Source organism: Myotis lucifugus, unplaced genomic scaffold (genome assembly GCF_000147115.1).
Source record: "Myotis lucifugus unplaced genomic scaffold, Myoluc2.0 scaffold_66, whole genome shotgun sequence".
In the NCBI taxonomy this organism is placed as follows: domain Eukaryota; kingdom Metazoa; phylum Chordata; class Mammalia; order Chiroptera; family Vespertilionidae; genus Myotis; species Myotis lucifugus.
The window spans coordinates 4,636,789-4,657,370 of NW_005871114.1; the positions used below are offsets into that span (position 1 = coordinate 4,636,789).

Genomic DNA, 20,582 nt, shown 5'->3' on the forward strand with positions numbered 1-20,582 from the left:
CACACACACACACACACACCCAAGAGATTATTACTAAATAATTTATGGGATTTCTTTATAAGCTGTCAAGTTTAAATTTTCCACATTGCCTTTATCTTAACAGTACAACTTCTTTTTAATGATAATATATGGACCAATAAATACAACTCCTAACAAATTTAATCCTACTATATATTTTGGAAGCACCCTACAAGCTAAGTCAAACATCCTTTTAACTATAAACCTATTTAGAATACTTTAGTGTAATTAGAAGGAACATTAGAGATTATTTAGTTTAACCTCCTCACTTCACAGATGAGCCACAAATGCCCCAATAGGGTAAGTCACTTGCCCATAATAAGCCACAGGCAGAGCTGGTATATGAACCCAGACCATTGAGATACTACAGCCTGAATAAACTTTATTACCAATAACCAAAACTAAACAAAACCAAGTCATGAGATGGAGAATATTTTGTTCATTGTAAAGGGATAACATTGTAAAGAAACAACTTTGATTGGGACTTTAAAAAATATTGATTGAACCTGGCTGGCATGGCTCAGTGGTTGAACGTTGAGCTATGAACCAAAAGGTCACAGTTCGATTTTGGTCAGGGCACATTCCCAGGTTGTGAGCTCAATCCCCAGTGTGGGGGTGCAGGAAGCAGCCGACCAATGATTCTCTCTCATCATTGATGTTTTTATCTCTCTCTCTCCCTCTCCTTTCCTCTCTGAAATCAATAAAAATGTAAAAAAATAATAATAAAATAAAAATACAATCTAAAAAATGTATCGACTGAGAATAATTATTCTGGTCTTGTGTGTGCATTAGAATCTAGCTATTAGGCTTATGCAATGGCAGTGTTAGCTGTAATCTAAAGCTATGCATTTAATTACTTGGTCCTATATTTAGTGACTATTACACATAATATGCTTAATTTATATATATATGACATAAAATTTACAATCACCATTCACACATTTTACTCAGAATTCACTTCTGTTCATTGTAAAGGGATAAGAACATAGAAAATGACTAAATTATAAAGAGCTGAAAAAATAATAAAGAATGGTAAGGAGAAAAAAACAAGAATAAAGGGAATAAAAAGGTGACAATTATAGAAAATATGATACCCTTTTCCCATGGGTTCTGATTCTACCTAGAAATACTAGATAGGTACAAGTATGTGTGTTCGTGTGTATACACACACATGTGCAATCATAGGTAGTCCGAGAATACTCTACATGGTGGTGTATTTCCTTTCTGTATCCTGTCTTTTATTCACACATTTGATTTCAAAAGTACATATTCCTACTTCAGGAAAGAAATCAACAGGTGGCTACTGCCTTCACTCTTACTTAACCAAGATAAATTTTTTTGTAGAAGTACATTTCTAGAAAAAAAGCCACAAAAGATCTTCAACAGTGATAGACATTTCAAAGAAATACTCCTCTTTTTCCCTAGACTATACTTATTCCTATAATTTACTCAACATTTAGTATATCTAATTTGGAATCCACCCAACATTAGCAACACCTGCCCAAAGAAACCACCTAACATTTGGGACAACTGTTGCTAGTATCCCCAGGAAAGTCCCTTCTTAACTTCACCAAAACAGTAACAGTCATAGTAGTAACATACTCTTTAACAAAACATAATTAATTTTCTTAAATAACAAAACAAAAATTTGCCTCAAAAAAAGACATTCTCACTTACAGTGTCAGATTAATATTACGTAGCAATAAATACTCTAAGTTTATTTTCAAGAAAATTCTTGAATTAAAAACTAGCTTGTACCTTTTCAAGGTCTGGATCTTGAAAGGGAAATTTACTGATGACTATTTTATATTCTTCTTCATTAGTAATAGGGATGGGGCTATAATTATCTTCTTCAAAAATGTCCCTGTTAAGAAAGAAGAGGGAATTGAACTATCATTAGAGTCCTGAAGGACAATATATTTTTTTAAAATTTACAACTATTACCAAAGCATTTTTAAAATTGATTTCAGAGAGAGGAAAGGAGGAGAGAGAGAGAAAAAACTATCAATGATGAGAGAGAATAATCAATCGGCTGCCCCCTGCACTACCTCTATTTCTAAAATACTAAATATAAAAAATTGTTGATATTTATACATGATTCATCAAGACTGTCATATCCTTGGGACAACATTGTTCCAACATCACTCCTAAGAAATGTTATTACAAAAAGCTTAAATGAGGATTTTTTAGTGAGTGTTAATAGAAGTGCATCACCTTGTTCACTTAGATATTATAGAAAGAAAGACTTCTATCATAGTATTCATAAGGTCTGCCCTCTAATTTTAAAATTGATGGGGTAAATGCCAAGCTGGGGTAAATCGCTTAACATATTTTCTAATTTAATTTCATCAAATATTATTGCCACGTAACTTCTATCATATTACAGATGACATAGATCTAAGATTTCATGATTGACTTTTTTTTCCAAATGAAGGAAGAAAAGGAGGGAAGGAGAGAGGGAGAAAGGGCGGAAGGAAGGGAAGTTTTTAGAATTTAAAAAGAAGGGAGATTTCTTTTTTTCATGGCAATAGAAAATTATATAGATATTAAAATAATTTGTCTATGCCCTATAGGCAAATGGTTAAAGCAAAAATAATTTTCCTTATTAGATGCTTTTAAGATTTTAATCTAATTATGTTGTTTATAAAAATGGCACTTTTCCCCCCCAAACAAAATTTAAAAGCATAAATTTCTAACACTAAATAAATACCTTTGAATACCTACAGCCTTTGACCCAATCACTAGGAAAACAAACTACAGAGATTAAAACTAAAAGTAGTACATTTAAAAATTAATTACAAGTGGTGCAGCTACTGTGAAAAATAATGTGGCAATTCCTCAAAATATTAAACATATATTTATATATAATTCAGCAATTCCACTTCTGGGTATATACCCAAAAGAAGTGAAAACCGGGATTCAAACAGATATTTGTACACCAATGCTCACAGCATCATTATCCACAATAGCCAAAAGGTGGAAACAATTGAAATATCCATAGATGGATCAATTATAAATAAAATGTGGTATATACATACAATAGAATATTATTCAGCCTTTTAAAAAATGAAATTTTGAAAGTCACTGCAACATGGATGAACCTTAAAGACATTATTCCAAGTTAAATAATCCAGACACAAAAAAAGTACAAATATGTATTTAAATATGTATCCCACATTTATGAAGTACTGAGAGCATAGAGACAAAGTAAAATGGTGATCACCAGGGGCTAGAAGAAGGGCATGGGAGTTCTTGTTTAATTGGTATAGAGTTTAAGTTTGGGAAGGAAAAAGTTCTGGAGAAAGATAGTGGTGATGGTTACAATGTAAATGTACTTTATGCCACTAAACTGTACATTTCTAAAAGGTTAAAATGGTAAATTTTATGTTATATATATTTTACTACAATAAAAATTATTATAAGCATTTTTATTGCTAAACACAAAATCAATTACTTTAGCATTTGACAAACTTTTTCACCACATTAAGGCACTGTGGCTCAGACTAACCTGAAAACTGTAGCCCATTTCTTAAGCAGTGTTTCATTGTATTGATCTCTTATTTCAAATAAAAGGTCAAAAAGTCGGTTCACTGGAAAACCATAACCCTAAAACACACACATAAAAAACAGATAAACGTTCATTTTTAAAATGTTCATTTTTAAATGAAACTATTCATTTTTAAAATGTTGGAAATACTGGAGAATTGTTTGAAAGTAACCATTTACTATATCACATTATATGCCATTCCAACAGTATGAAAAAAAAGATATTCTTTTGACTTTCTTAGAGTTTTATGAAGCTGGAATAATTTTGCCATTTCTTCCCTCTCTCTTTACTCTGGATTTCTTGGTTAGCCTTAAAAAGTATCAGAAGTCAGACTGGTGAAAAAGTTCAAGATTGATTATCTAAATAACTGTCTTGAGAAGGGGTCCCTAAATAGGATACAAGAAAAGGGAATATGCTCTCTAAAACACGCTAGCTTCCTTTTGCACCTTCAATGTTAGAGTGACTTTGTTGTATAGGGAAATTTTACATCTTTTCCTCAAACATACTTTATTTCCAAACTTTATTTCTTTCCAACTCCAAATTCATTGAAATCTTACCCATATCAGGACCAAACATTTTCACTCATCTCACAGGTCTGTCAAGGTTTACCTCTTCATCTTAGTTCTTGATCCTATCTCATCCTGTTAGAACCACTCCACGGATTATCTATTCACTCTACTGTGCTCCTTTCTTTGGCTAAATAAATATGCTAAATCACCTCTCATCTTTAAGTCAAGAACAAAAGAAAAAAGCCCTCCCTCAATTTTCTGTGCCCAGCCAGCTGCCTCCCTGTTACTCCTGACATAGCCAAACCCTACAATAATCTAATTCCCATCCCCATTTCTGTATTAAAACTGCTCTCAACAATGACACAGATTACCTCCCAAATATGAAATTAAATGATCTCACTCTACCTTGCCTCTTTTTCTTGAAACGCTGCTTTGAATTCTACAATACTCTCTCTCTTTGTTTTCTTAGCTATAAATAATGTAACCAGTTTGCTTTTTCTCCTATCTCCATACCTCAATCTTTTCTTCTAACTTTCTAGGGCATCTCAAGTCTACTGACTTCAAACACTAGTTTATTATTCTAAATCTGTATCTCTGGCTATACCTCTGTAAATTCTAATTATTTAATTCTAACACCTATTAGACATCTCCAGTCAGTCTGCCAGAAAGTACACTCAAGTTAACGTATCTCCTCCCATTCCAACTAAACCAAGTGTTTTTCTTATTTCCTATCTCTGTTAATAATTCTATCATCAGTCCAGTTTATCAGGAAAAAAAAACTTGAAAAGAAACATCTAATCAGTTACCAAATTCTTTTGATTTCACCTCCTTTATGAATCTCTTTCAAATCTATCATTCTTCTCCATCATTTACTACCTTTCTTCCAGAAATATTCCCAGTGCCACTGCTTTATTTCATTTTTTTAACATCTCTTGCCTAGACCATTGTAAGAGCTTCCTAAACTGAAATTCCAACCATGTGTCTCAACTCAATCTATTGTCCAAACTCTCAAAGTTATCATTTAAAAGTGTAAATCTGATCATGCCATTCCCCTGGTTAAAAATTATAGAAGGCTTACTAAAGTCCCACAAGATGTGCCACAGTCTGGGTCAAATTACATTATCAGTTTCAGGACCACTATTTTGCCCTTCTTTGCTCATACCCATATGCTATATATAGTTTCTGACACCATCAAGCTGTTTAACTCACCTCATGCTTACCACATCATACCTCTATCTACAGCTTACACGTGCTATTTTCTCTACCACTAATGCTTCTTCCTTCAAATCTACTTGAACTCATACTTCAAAATCCAGCCCACATATCAACAATCTGTATATAGCCTTTCCCAATTCATGAAATTAGTTATTCCATCTTCTGTGAGCCCAAAGCTCTGTAATATATTGCTATAATAATATATTATACTTCTTTTTTTACTACTAAATTTCTTGAATCCAGGGATTTTTATATCCATACCATATTACTAATTTTTATGTCTCTATCATTATATGCACCATCTAGCTGCCAGCATTTAGTGAGTGCTCAAAATGTTAGTGAATAAATCAGTAAATGTTTACTTTTGATCTGCTTAATAGGCAGAACTATTAATATGCTGGTATTACATTTTTACTTTATTGTTTAGTCAGCTTTGTTTTAAGTGATAAAATAATGACATTAAAAATAATGACATTTAAAAATTGCATAATAAACCAAATAATATGCAATATCCTTTTAATCAGTTTTTATGAAAATACCTTCCCCAATTCTTCAACTAATGGGTATAACTTGAAAAGCCAGTGTTTACTAATTCAGTAAAAGACCCACCTAATGCTCAGCTTGTCAATTTTCAATTAAATGAAAATACTGCAGGATTTCTGAATAAGTAAGGACTAGTATGTCTTCCTCAATCTTATTTCAAAGATGTAAGATTAGAAAGGTATACTTACGAGGGTTTATACACCCATCACTGTGACTTTTTAGTGCCTCTATTACCTGAATGTTTTCTATTACTCTTCTTCGATTATCTGAAGAGTTCCTTGGAACCACATCAAATACTCTCTAGATTCAGCTGTACTCAAAGTGCCAGTCTAAGATCAGTTTGTTATGGTTTACAAAGAGATAAGGAGCTTGCGCCAGCACATAAATCAATTGGGGAATCCAATGAGCTATCACCTCATGTATGTTAGAATAGCCATTCTAAAAAACACAAGATATAAAAAATGCTGGAGTGGATGTGAAGAAAAGGGAACCTTGTACACTGTTGAAGGGATTGTAATTTGGTACAGCCACTATGGAAAACAGTATGGAGGTTCCTCAAAAAAAAACTAAAAATAGAACTACTGTATGATCCAGCAATTTTGCTGCCAGGAAATGAAAACACTCATTTGAAAAGATATCTGCACCCCTATGTTCATAGCAGCAGCATTTAAAATAGCCAAAAAATGGAAACAACCTAAATGTCCATCGATGGATGAATGGATTATGAAGTTTCGGTGTACATATATACAATGGAATATTATTCAGCCATAAAATAATGCGGAAATCCTACCATTTGCAACAAGAGGGATAGACCTGAAAGTATTATGCTAAGTGAAATAAGACAGACAGACAAAGACAAATACTGTATGATCTAACTTATATGTGGAATCTAAAAAAAAAAACCACAAAAATAAAACTCATAGAGAAAGAGATCAGACTTGTGGTTAACAGAAATAGAGGGTAGGATGAGGAGAAACTAGAGGAAGGTAGTCAAAAGGTACAAACTTCCAGTTATAAGTACAACATGATGACTATAGCTAACACTGCTGTATGATATACAGAAAAGTTAAGAGAGTAAATTCTAGGAGTTCTCATCGCAAAAAGAAATATTTTTCCTTTTTTCTTTTTACTTTCCTTTTTTATTGTTTCTACATGAGAAGATGATGTTAGCTGGACCAACTGTTGTAATCATTTCACAATATACATGTAAATCCTATCATCGTGGCTATATTCCTTAAAAGTATGTAGTGATGTATGTCAATAATTTCTCAATAAAACTGGAAAAAATATAAATCAATGCTGCTACTACCTACATCAAGAAAGTCCTGCTACTAAAAAAAAAATGCCAATTGAGCTAAACTTTGTAATTAGTGATGTGGTTGTATTTATATTCTGACAAAAAGTTCCTTTTTATTATGGATCCATAACAGTTTGCAGTCTAGTAACAGTTTGCAGGGTGTGATCCCCAGACTAGACTTCGAATTGCAGAGCTTTAAGCATTAGGATAGCAAAACTCCCTGAAGTTACTTAGAGATAGGCCTAAAAAATTAAGGCAGTCTCCATTAAAACTACGCAAATTTTTTTTGTGTTTTTCCTCCTAGAGAGATCAGTATTACATACACATTTGTCACAAAATTTATGAAAACAAAAGCCCCCACATTATTTTGGCCTTATAGTTTATAAGCCATACAAATAATAAAGCTATAAGGCAAATAAAATAATTTATTAAAGGAGCTTGTGGAATCTTCTACTTGGGTGTAAGAATAAAGGAGACCTGCCCTAGCCAGTTTGGCTTAGTGGATAGAGCGTCAGCCTGCAGACTCAAGGGTCCCAGGTTCGATTCCGGTCAAGGGCATGTACCTTGGCTGCGGGCACATAAACAGTGGGGAGTGTGCAGGAGGCAGCTGATCAATGTTTCTCTCTCATCGATGTTTCTAACTCTCTGTCCCTCTCCCTTCCTCTCTGTAAAAAATCAATAAAATATATTTTTAAAAAAAGAATAAAGGAGACAATTATTATTCTAGAATGGAAAGACTCTTGTGATAAAGCAAACAGTTTAAATTAGCATTTCCCAAATTATATTTTATAAAGCTCTAAACCTAATAGATGTTATAAGGGGAAAACAGATTCAAGGGTCAAATATATTGGGAAAATGCTGCATAATCACTTTCCTTTTGGAAATGCGTGGTATAAATTTGCTGAGAAAAGCTTTTCATGTAAAAGTCTGTTTTATTTTACTTAGCATTTCCCAAACATTTTTGACCAGAGAAATTTTATGTAGGTAACATCTATTATCACACTTTGGAAAATGCTAGTCTATTTTTCATAAAACATTATTTCAACCACAAAAAAATCCCATAAGTTTAAGCCTGAAAACAATATACAATCGATTTTTTATGATCAGTGACAAAGGAGGAGGGATGAGCTTAATACCTTGATACTGAAAAATCACAAAGATACTGAGTTTTCAGATAATTCAGTTTTAATCTTAGTTTTAAAAAAAGACTCAAAGAAGTAAAGTGATTTGCTCACAGTCATAGCACATCTGAAATTAGGAAGGAAATGAGTGAATACAACTGTCAAACTATGCGTTTTCATAATTATCACATTTAAAACAAAACAATTCTGAAAACTAGTAATAAATCTGTTTTCACAAATGAGGATATAAAGTTTAGAAAACTAGTACTAGTAAATATACAATTATTCAACATCAGAGGCAGAAAATTAACTCAGTGTCTGTGTGACTTCCAGGGCCCATGATCACTGTCCTAAGGCAGAACTTGTATCTCCTAATTTCTAGTACAGAGTTCTTTTTATTGCACCATGTTTTTTTGTTTGTTTGTTTAGAAATAAAGTTGCTAGGTTGTTTTATTTTTTAAAGATTTTTAAAAGTGATTTGGGGGGGGGGGGAAGAGAGAGAGAGAAAGAGAAACATTGCTGTGAGAGCAAAACATTGATGGGCTGCCTCCAGTATGCCCCCTACTGGGGATCAAGCCTGCAAACCAGGCATTTGCCCTGACCAGGAATCGAACAGGCAACTTTTGGGTGCATGGGATGGCGCCCAATCAACTACAAAAATACTTTTTCTATTCTAACTGAATAACCAATATTTAAAAAGATGGTAATATTCCATGAGCTCTGTCCAAAGTTCATAATAAGGCAGGAAGCTGTATGAAAAATCCTGGGTAAATGCTAATATATAAGTAAACATTTGGTTACTACTATTTTACTACCATTAATCCACAATAAATTAAATGAGCATAGCCTATTATTTTGTAAATCTTTAATTGCTTAAAATAGTCATTAATTGAATGTTAGAGTATCACCCACCTGCAAAGTATCTGCAAATATTACAATGAGATTCTTCAGCTCCAGAACAAGATCAGGATCAGTGCAATAAGACTGTGGTGGTGGTGGGGGCGGCGGTAGATATAGGAGTGGAAACAAACAAATAGAAAAACCTAACGTCACTAGGTTAAAAACTTAAGAATTAAAACCTGAATTTTTTCCCTTTAATCTGCCAGACTTACAATAAATTTTGAATCTTGGTTATTAGTTAGATCCACAGCTGGCTTTCTCTAATTAGTAAAATTTCTTAGGGAAAGATCATTAAAATAATGTATCTACATATCTGTATTAAAAGATTTTCCTAAAATGTGCACATAGTAAACTTTGGTTAAAGCAATGACACTCATATTTCTACTAGTTATTTTCAAATGAAAAAATGGGTTTTAAATATATATATTTATATATGTATATAAATATATAACTCACATTTTTAGTTCTCAAATATTTACCTTATAAGAGACACAAATACATTACTTTTTTCCAACATAAGAATGACAATTTAAGTATTTTATTAATAATGTACCAAAAGAAAATAATTAATTTCAAAGGAATAGTGAAATTCACTGTCCTCTTAAGAGTATTTAATAAAAATTTGAGTGTGATATATTGCATTCAACATATTATGACCTTGTATTGATGTCATGGAATTAATAGGAAGTATACTATAATTTTACATATTCAGAGCTGGTCTGAATATAAACCATAAAACATATTGTTTATTAATATGTTAGGAAAATTAGTTCACTGGACAAATAGTGTATTAAGAATCTGTATTACAGATCAATAAAAATGCAGTGTATTTATAATATAAATATCACATAAGCTAATAATCCTCTTTTAAAATGTTTTCAACATTCTCAATAAAATTATAAATAAGGTTATAAAATTTTAAGTATGAAGAGATTTTACTGAAGGTAAACTACTGAAATTGTCTTAAGAAAAAGTCTACACTGAACAATCATTAATTTCAGTAGTCTTTATAATACTAACATATTTATTATTTCCACAAGAAGCATATTATATAAATACTTAATCATTTTACTTTTATTCATTAAAAATATCTCATTACATAAAGTTTCTTTAGTCAAATGAGTTCAAAATTTGACATTGCATATTTTAAAGAAATTTATTATTGCATCACTGCAAACAAATTATGAACATTAAAGAACAAGTTCTATTGTGTTTTGGGTTGTTGTTTTTTTAGTTTTAATGGTGGAATTTATTTTGAAAGCAAAGAATTTGGAATGATAATTAAAAACCCTTTATTCATGGTGTTTTCAGTGATCTAATGAAGAGGTCAGTTGAGATTAATGAGACCAGCTTAATTCTTCGTTTTCTATATAAAAATGTCTTGGGAAGCCCCAGTCAGTTGCAAAATCACAGCCCAATATTACCAAATGAAAGCCTGACAGTACTACTTCCAAATCTGAGCAATAACTAAATATATACAGAATGATGGAAGTACAGTTTTCTTCTGACAATATCTGTCTCAGAAGTTCTCAAAGTAAATTAAAAATTTAGTAACATAAATTGTCTGACTTACTGAATGAGCTCTAAGGACAGCAATTATCTTTGAGAGGGCCATGTTCCAAAGTTCATCAGTGTATGCCCTGGTTACTAATCCTTGGGTCACATGCAAAATATGATCTTCAACCACAAAGAACCTAAAAACAGTAATTACCGATATAACATGTGTTAAAAAAATTCAAACCCAAATACAAAATTATTAGTTCTGACATTTAACATAATATAAAAATAATATTTATTTCCATATTAGATACATACCCTACAATTTGAGTGAAATATCTTCTATAGCCATCAACTGTTTCATGCTTTAAATGAAAAATAAAAATCAATTTAAACCAATACATACCAGAACAAAAAAGTCACTACATTTATTAACAAATATTTATTGAGAGCCTACTATATGCTGCATACATTTTAAAGCACCGGGGGATACACTGATAAATAACAAAAAGTCCTTACCCTCATGAAACTTGCATTAAAAATAAAACAGACAATAAACAAGTTAAAAAGTAAATATGACTTCAGAACTGCCCACCCTCTCAGCATTTAATTCAAGCCACCACCATCTCTCACTTGGGATATTACATCATTCTCCTACTAGTCTCCCTAGCTTTCAGGCTTGATCCTTAGTCTATTCTCCAGATACCTGCAAAAATGATACTTCCAAATAGTAATGAGATCACATATCTTCTGCTAAAAACCTCCCAATGACTTTTCATCTGATTCACAATAAATGTCAAACTCTTTACAAATGGTCTACAATTGCATATTGTTTATAATTATTTATAGTTTTGCATATAGATAATGATCTGGTGGTCAGAAGACATGCTCTGTATGATTTCAAGTCTTTTATATTTGTTGAGATGTATTTAATGGCTCAGAATATGATCTATCTTGGTGAACATTCCAAGTCTAATTGAAAACCGTGCGTAGTCTGCTGTTTTGGGTAAAGTATTCAGTCAACATCAATTAATCAAGTCAGCTGATAATGTTTTTCAGGTTTTCTATTTTCTCTATCTTTGGTATTCTGAAGTTTCACTGTAAGGTCTTTAAGAGTAAATCCTTTTTATTTAACCGACTTGGTATTCCTTAGCTTGACCTATAGGTTTCTATTTTTCATCTGTCCTGGCAAATTCTCAGCCATTATATCCTCAAATACTCCTCTGTCCCATTTGTTTTATCTTCTCTTTCTGAAACTCCAACTAGAAATATGTTAGACCTTCTCCCTGTATACCCTTGCTCTTATCTATTTTTATCATTTTGTCTCTCTGTGATTCTTTCTAGATAATTTCTTCAGATCAACTGAAGAGAATTCATCAACTGTTAAACCTATCATAAAATTTTAAATTTTGGTTAATATATCTTTAATATCTAGGTATTCTATCTGATTTTCCTTCACATTTTTTGGACATTCTCTATAGTTTCTTATTCCCTAATTATATCAGCAAGCTTATATAAATGCTTACACTAATCTCAATTTCTACCTTCATTTAGGTTTTCCTGTTTTCTTGTCAGATCTAATGAGGTATATGTTATATACAATAAAACTCACTCTTTTTCATGCACTACAAGTTTTCAAAAATATATCTGGTCATGTAACTATCACCAAAACCAATATATGAAACAGTTCCATATTCACTACATTTTTGTCCTGACTATACTTTTGTCCTGACTACACTCTCTCTAAAAAAAAAAAACCAAACCAATTTAAAAAAATACTTTTTAAAAAAAAATTAATCAAGGTACAGAGTCCACCATGTTGTAAGAAACTAATGATTACTCCCAACAGCTCATATGTTTACTTGTTTATCCTTTTATTTACTCACTGTCTATTTTATTTGTTTACTGTCTACCTTTACCAATAGAATGTAAGTTCATGAGAGAAGGGACTTATCTGTTTTGCTCACTGTTGTACCATCAGCACCCAAATCAATTACTGGAAATAGTAGGTGTTCAATAAATATTTATAGTTAAATGAATAGCGATGCAAGCTCTGAAGAAATTAAAGCAGGTAAGGAGATAAAAAGTGAAAACATGACCGATTCAAAAATTTTATATACTTACCATATTTGACTGGGGCTGCAAAACCAGTCTTGCTTGTTTCTTTCTTTGTTTTCGATAATAATTTTCAAATGTTTCCTCATCACCCTAAAATCAAATCAACAGAGTAATGAAAACACATACACACACACACACACACACACACACACACACACAAAGATACTTACCAAAGCAGAATAAATGTGCAAACATCTGTAAACTGGAGAAAAATCAACGAGCTCTTGAACAGTTAAGACCTGAAAAAAAATACCATTTTAAAAAAATCAGAGGTCAAACTACTAGTCCACTCTTGGATAATGTAAAGTTAAAGATAGACAAAGAGATTCATTAACTTCATGTTATAACATTTATCACCTATAAAAAACAGACTATCAATGTAATGGCCTTTTTACATTCTTTTGGCATTTGTTCAGTAGTTCATTCTGTGTATATTTATCATCACTGGCTATTTTAGATTATCCTATACTAGAGGCCCGATGCATGAATTCGTGCACGGGGGGCAGGAGGGGACTGCGGGAGGTTGGCCGGCAGGCCCTGATCTAGTTGTGTAGATGTGCTGAGGTAGCGGCAAGCAAAGCCCACAGAGTGCCCCAAAACGCCTGAACACCAGCTACGCTCTGAGGTGGAAATACAGCTCTACTTGGCTGCCCGAGCTCCAGCCACCTCACTCCCTTGGGCGGAGTTGCTGACAGACAGACAGGTAGTCTCTCCTACCTCAGCCGCAGGAGCGATAGCCAATCAGCGGTTGGGAGCCTGGACAGGCATGGGGCCAAGCTAGAAGTGGCTAATGGGGGCAGAAGGGCGAGTGGCATGGTGCGGTGGCAGAGGTAAGATGGCGGTGGTGCTTATTTTACGTCTTTCCAGTTAGGCTGCTGTCTTGCCCCTTCTGGCCCCTCCGAGTTGCTACTCTGTCTCAATCAGCGTTGGGGTTGCTCTCCTTCTACAGGCTTCCCGGACCCAGATTGTATGGTGCCCACTGCCCAGAGCCTTAGCCAGGGCAGGGACCGGCTGGGGGAGGGACTGTGGGAGGTTGGCCAGCCACCAGCCATGGGAGGTTGGCTGTGGGAGCACACTGACCACCAGGGGGCAGCTCCTGTGTTGAGCGTCTGCCCCCTGGTCATCAGTGCACATCGTAGCAACCAGTCGTTTTAGTCATTCCGGTTGTTCGGTCATAATGGTCACTTAGGCTTTGATTGATAGATAGATAGATAGATAGATAGATAATAAAAGATAATAAAAGCCTAACATGCTAAGTGTCCAACTGTTCGACCAGTCGCTATGACGTGCACTGACCACCAGGGGGCAGACGCTCCAACTATAGGTTAGCTTGTTGCTGGGGCCCAGCTGATCAGGACTGGGCGAGATGGGCTGGACATGCCCTGGAGCCCTCCCACGGTCCCTCCCCAGCCCCGATTATGCACTGGTGAGGTCCCTCAGTGTGACTTGCGCCCTCTCACAATCTGGGACCCCTCGGGGGATGTCGGAGAGCTGGTTTCAGCCCCATCCCCACAGGCCAGGCCGAGGGACCCCACCGGTGCATGAATCCATGCACTGGGCCTCTAGTAAGGTAATAAAGGAGAGAGACTTATGTCTTCAAATAGTTGGTAGGGTGCCAGAAAAACTGTTACAGATAAGAGGCTACATCATTATTGCCATTTTTAATTTTGTGCCTGTGTTCTTTTTTCCCTTTTTATTTCTTCTTTTTACACCAGTCCCTTTAGCATTTCTTGCATTGGATTTATGGTATAACTATAGACAAAGTTCCTACTCTTATGCAGCTAAGTCATATGATCTACTATTTCATCAAATTGAAGACATAATCACTATTTTATAAAACACTAAGAAAGAAAAAAAACACTAGCACTTGAAACTATATCAATTTAAGATGTATCCCAACTCTGAGAAGTTGCACCTCAGAATAGATGAAATAGAGTAGTATAAAGTTACTCAAACTTGAGATATAAATTATTTTTTTATTTTTTAAATACATATTTTTATTGATCTCAGAGAGGAAAGGAGAGAGAGAGAGAGAGAAGAACATCCATGATGAGAGAGAATCATGGATTGGCTGCCTCCTGCACGCCCCCCACTGGGGATCGAGCCCACAACCCGGACATGTGCCCTGACTGGGAATCGAACAGTGACCTCCTGGTTCAGAGGTCAACGCTCAATCACTGAGCCACGCTGGCCAGGCTAAATTATTTTTAAAGAAATATACTTCTATGCTCATGAGTCCCCAGAGTAGGCTTATTTTTTATTATAAAGTTACTTATTAGGGAAAATGATAGAAACAAATACAAGTAATAATAAAACAGATCTGTAAAAACAGGGAAACAACCAAGTTTTTCTTACAGTATGGATTTAGTAGTAGGGCATGATGGTAATACTCTCAGCAGTTAAAGATACAAAACATCCCTGGCCGGTGTTGCTCATTGTTTAGAGCAGTGGTCGGCAAACTGCGGCTCGAGAGCCACATGCGGCTCTTTGGCCCCTTGAGTGTGGCTCTTCTTAAGCCTTAGGAATACCCTAATTAAGTTAATAACAATGTACCTACCTATACAGTTTAAGTTTAAAAATTTTGGCTCTCAAAAGAAATTTCAATTGTTGTACTGTTGATATTTGGCTCTGTTGACTAATGAGTTTGCCGACCACTGGTTTAGAGTATCCGCCCAAGCACCAAAGGGTCACAGGTTCGATTGGTGTTTCTCTTTCTCTCTCTCTCTCTCTCCTTTCTCTCTCTCTCTCCTTCTCCCTCTCCTCCTCTCTCTCTCTTCCCCTCTCTCTCTCTCTAAATAAGTAATCTTTTAAAATAATAATTTCAAGGTTTCTAAATTTATTAAAATTTTTCAAGAAATAAAAAACTTTAAAAAAGAAATAAAAACTTTAATCATATTAAAATTATTTTATAGTATCTCTACCAATTTTTTTTAAAGACGGGCTATCCAGAATTAGTCTAAATTTTAAGGTCAAGCTATCATGAAATTAAATGCTTACCACAGATAAAGAAATATATTTTTTTAAAAAAAGATAATTAAAATATAACCGATCACTTCAAAAAATTAGATTTACACTTTTGCTGCTAATTGTGGCAGAACAACTAAGTTGAACTATGTCTGATTTACAAGTATAAACTACAATATTTCGTGTTTATCAGTTAATTATGCAATCTAATAGTTCAGATCATTCTATTGTCCTACTATCACTAACTAGTCTACATAAATTTAATTTGCACATGGTAAGAATAAGAATCACAGTCATACATTACAACTTAAAAGAAAAAAATTCATACAAAGAAAGAAAATATAAAAATATTAGAGGAATCCACAGGCAGCAAAATCTCAAACATATGCCGAAGCACTATCTTCACCGATACAGCTCCTAGAGCAGTGGAAACTAAAGAGAAAATAAACAAATGGGACTTCATCAAAATAAAAAGCTTCTGCACAGCAGAAGAAACCACCAACAAAACAACAAAAAAGCCCACTGCATGGGAGAACATATTTGCCAATGTTATCACCAATAAGCGTTTAATCTCCAACATTTACAGGGAACTCATACAACTTAACAAAAGAAGATAAACAACCCAATCAAAAAATGGGCAACGGACCTAAATAGATACTTTTCAAAAGACGACATAAGGAAGGCCAAGAGACATATGAAAACATGCTCAAAGTCACTAATCATCCGAGAGATGCAAATCAAAACAACAATGAGGTACCATCTCACACCTGTCAGAATGGCTATCATCAACGAATCAACAAATGACAAGTGCTGGCGAGGATGCGGAGAAAAAGGAACCCTCATGCACTGCTGGTGGGAATGCAAACTGGTGCAGCCACTGTGGAGAACAGTATGGAGTTTCCTCAAAAAACTAAAAATGGAACTCCCATTTGACCCAGTGATCCCACTTCTAGGAATATATCCCAAGAAACTAGAAACACCAATCAGAAAGGACACATGCACCCCTATGTTCATTGCAGCACAATTTACCATAGCTAAGATTTGGAAACAGCCTAAGTGCCCATCAGCAGATGAGTGGATTAGAAAACTGTGGTACATCTATACAGTGGAATACTACACTGCGGTAAAAAAAAGAAGGAATTCTTACCATTTGCAACAGCATGGATGGAACTGGAGAGCATTATGCTAAGCGAAATAAGTCAGTCAGAGAAAGATAAATATCACATGATCTCACTCATTTGTGGAATATAATGAACAACATAAACTGATGAACAAAAACAAATCCAGAGACAGAGAAGCATCGATCAGACTGTCAAACCTCAGAGGGAAGGCAGGGAGGGTGGAGGTAAGGGGGAGACATCAACCAAAGGACTTATATGCATTCATTTATATTAGGCTTATGCCTAACCAATGGACACAGACACCAGGGGGGTGAGGGCATGAGTGGAGGGAGGGTGGGAGGGGGCAATGGGGAAATAAGGACACATATGTAATACCTTAATCAATAAATAAAAAAAGAAAAAAGAAAGAAAAGAAAGAAGACAGAGATAAAGTAACTCTAGTCACCTCCTCTTCATTCTCATCCTCTTCCTCAAATGTATGTTTCAACACAATTTCATTCCTTTCTTCTGTAATTCTATCATTTATATACATGTGCCTCCCAAATTTTACATTATTTTGCTTCTGCAGAGCAACACTGAAGGTTTTCTGCTGTTGTGCCTATTTGGGAAAAAGAAAAATTCAGATTATTTCAAAATTTACTATGGTCAAAATTGGTTCAAGAATTCATTCATATTTTCTTATATTTTTGTCTGCAGGTATAGGATGTGGAGTAATATCCCATTTTTAATTTATGATCTGTGGCCTTTCTCTTCTTTTTTGAACAGTCCTGCAAGGGTTTATAATTTTATTTTAAAAGATTAAGACCCAACTTTTAACTCTGTTGATTCTCCCTAGAGTGTTTTGTTTTCTATTATATTGATTTCTATTCTTACCTTTATTATTTCCTTCTATTTACTTTTTTAAAAATTGTATTTTATTGTGGTAAGCATACTTAAGATGAAATCTACCATAAATTTTAAGTGTACATAGATTATTCTATTATTTCAATATATTAATATTAACATTATGTTAATATATTAATACATTATTTTTCACTCTAAGTACAATGTTGTACAGCAGACCTCTAAAGTTTATCCATCTTGCTTAACTGAAACATTATACCTGTTGATTAGTAACACCTCTTTCCCTGCTCCTTCCAGCCCCTGGTAACCACCATCCCACTCTTCAATTCTATGAATTTGACTATTTTAGATTATTTTCCTTTTTATAGACTGGGTGTAGTATTCCCTTGTATGTACATACCACAATTTCTTAAACCATTCATCTGGCAACTACTATGTGGTTGGGGTTGATCCTTATAGTTAGCCAGCCTGAACAAACGGGCCAATAGCAATCAACACTCAATTACAACAGGAGGGTCCACATAAACCACACAAGAGTCAGTCATTCCTAGAGCACCCAGCTCTGCCTCCACCTACCAGCCGCTCACTCACTTCAGTGGAGCCTCTGGAGGTACTAAGGCACAGAGTTCTTCTTTGATCTCTTTGGTAACCCAATCATTGTTTAATAGCATGCTATTCAGCTTCCAAGTGTTTGAATTTTTTTACTGTTTTTATTGTAGTTTATTTCTAATATTATGCCATTGTGGTCTGAGAAGATGCTTGATATGATTTCAATCTTCTTGAATTTGGAGAGACTTTGCCTGTGACCCAATATGTGGTCTATCTTTAAAAATGTCCTTGCCCTGGCTGGTTTTGCTCAGTGGATAGAGCGTCGGCCTGCGGACTGAAGGGACCCAGGTTCGATTCCGGTCAAGGGCACATGCCTGGGCTGCGGGCTCAATCCCCAGTGGGGGGCGTGCAGGAGGCAGCCAATCAGTGATTCTTTCTTATCATTGATATTTCTATCTCTCTCTCCCTTTCCCTTCCTCTCTGAAGTCAATAAAAATATATTTAAAAAAAATAAAAATGTCCCATGTGCACTTGAGAAGAACGTATATTCCGTGGCTTCGGGGTGAAATGTTCTGAAGATGTCAATTAAGTCCATCTGATCTAGTGAGTCATTTAGGATTGCTGTTTCTTTGCTGATTTTTTGTCTAGAGGATTTATCCAGTGATGTCAGTGGGGTATTAAAGTCCCCTACTATGATTGTATTGTTGTTGATCTCTCCCTTGATCTCTTCCAGAATTTTTTTTATGTATTTGGGTGCTCCCGCATTGGGTGCATATACGTTTACCAGGGTTATATCCTCTTGTTGTATTGATCCCTTTAGTATTATGATGTGGCCTTCCTTATCTCTTGTTATGGCCTTCACTTTGAGGTCTATTTTGTCAAATATGAGTATTGCTACCCCAGCTTTTTTTTTTTTTCATTTCTATTTGCCTGGAAGATATTTTTCCATCCCTTCACTTTCAGTCTCTGTGAGTCCCTTGTTCTGAGGTGGGTCTTGTAGACAGCACATACATGGGTCATGTTTTCTTATCCATTCAGCCACTTGATGTCTTTTGATTGGAGCATTTAATCTACTTATGTTTAAAGTTATTATCGATAGGTACTTGTTTGTAGCCATTTTTATTTTCTGTGCCTGTGTTCTTTCTTCCCTTTTTATTTCTTCTTTTTACACCAGTCCCTTTAGCATTTCTTGCATTGCTGGCTTGGTGATGATAAACTTCTTTAGCCTTTTTTTGTCTGTGAAGCTCCTTGTTTCCCCTTCAATTTTGAATGATAGCATTGCTGGATAAAGTATTCTTGGATTCACTCCCTTGCTTTGCATGACTTTGTAAACTTCCTTCCATTCCTTTTTGGCCTGATGTGTTTCTGTTGAGAAATCATTTGATAATCTAATGGGAGATCCCTTGTACATAACTTTCTGTCTCTCTCTTGCAGCCTTTAAGATTCTCTCTTTGTCCTGAACATTTGCCATCATAATTATGACATGTCTTGGTGTGGGTCTTTTCGGGCTCATCTTGTTTGGGACTCTCCGTGCTTGTGTGACTTTTTTCTTCCCAACATCAGGGAATTTTCTGACGTTATTTCATCAAATAGGTTTTTTAACCCTTGTTCTTCTTCCTGTCATTCTGGCACCCTTATTATTCATATGTTGCTTTGTTTCATGTTGTCCCAAAGCTCCCTTAGGCTCTCCTCCTGTCTTTTAATTTTTTTCTCCAATTGCAATTCAGTTTGGGTGTGTTTTGCTTCCCTATCTTCTAATTTGCTAATTCAGTCCCCCGCTTCTCCTAGTCTACTGTTGAAACTTGGCATAGTGTTTTTTATTGCAGCTATATCACTCTTTATCTCTTCTTGATTCTTACATAAGTTGTTGATTTTTTTCATCCATCCAGTTGTTGAAATGTATGACCCTTATTCTGAATTCTTTTTCTGATATATTGCATGCCTCCGTTTCACTTAGCTCCTTTTCTGGCGATGCCTCCTTTTCTTTCCTTTAGGGGTTTCTTTGCCTTCCCATTTTTGCTCTCACTGAAGGATCTAGGTGTCGAGTCGTTCGGGGGCTGCTCCTCTGGCGGCAGTGGCTCCTTGGGCGGCAGCTGCTCCTTAGGTAGTCATGGCAGAAGCTGCTCCTCAATTGTTGGCGGCTCCTCTGGTGGGGCTGCTCACAGCAGTGATGGCTCCTCTGGCTGGCGAAGCGGGCTGCTCTCACGGCTTCTCCTCGGATTGGGGCAGGCTACTCACAAGGCTGCTGCTCCTCAGGCGGGGGCGGCTCTCGCAGCTGTCCATTCGCAGCTGTCTGTCACAGCTGCTACTCCTTGGACAGGGCAGGCAGTTTGTGAACTG

The 20,582-nt window shown here is 35.2% G+C and overlaps 1 protein-coding gene across 4 annotated transcripts in view; it reads right to left on the minus strand.

The window, feature by feature from the left end:
- EXOC6 (exocyst complex component 6) overlaps nucleotides 1–20,582 on the minus strand; it is a 107,116-nt gene that overhangs the window by 76,431 nt on the left and 10,103 nt on the right. For 2 of the 4 annotated variants that reach the window (XM_014456963.2, XM_023754912.1), the window contains 8 exons: nucleotides 17,296–17,448; nucleotides 12,936–13,004; nucleotides 12,772–12,855; nucleotides 10,966–11,012; nucleotides 10,724–10,844; nucleotides 9,163–9,234; nucleotides 3,527–3,624; nucleotides 1,777–1,882 (listed from right to left, as the gene is read on the minus strand). In XM_014456963.2, the coding sequence (XP_014312449.1) occupies nucleotides 1,777–1,882; nucleotides 3,527–3,624; nucleotides 9,163–9,234; nucleotides 10,724–10,844; nucleotides 10,966–11,012; nucleotides 12,772–12,855; nucleotides 12,936–13,004; nucleotides 17,296–17,448 (750 nt within the window). The remainder of the gene's footprint in view (nucleotides 1–1,776; nucleotides 1,883–3,526; nucleotides 3,625–9,162; nucleotides 9,235–10,723; nucleotides 10,845–10,965; nucleotides 11,013–12,771; nucleotides 12,856–12,935; nucleotides 13,005–17,295; nucleotides 17,449–20,582) is intronic. The other 2 variants (XM_023754911.1, XM_023754910.1) reach the window with 2 other exon arrangements.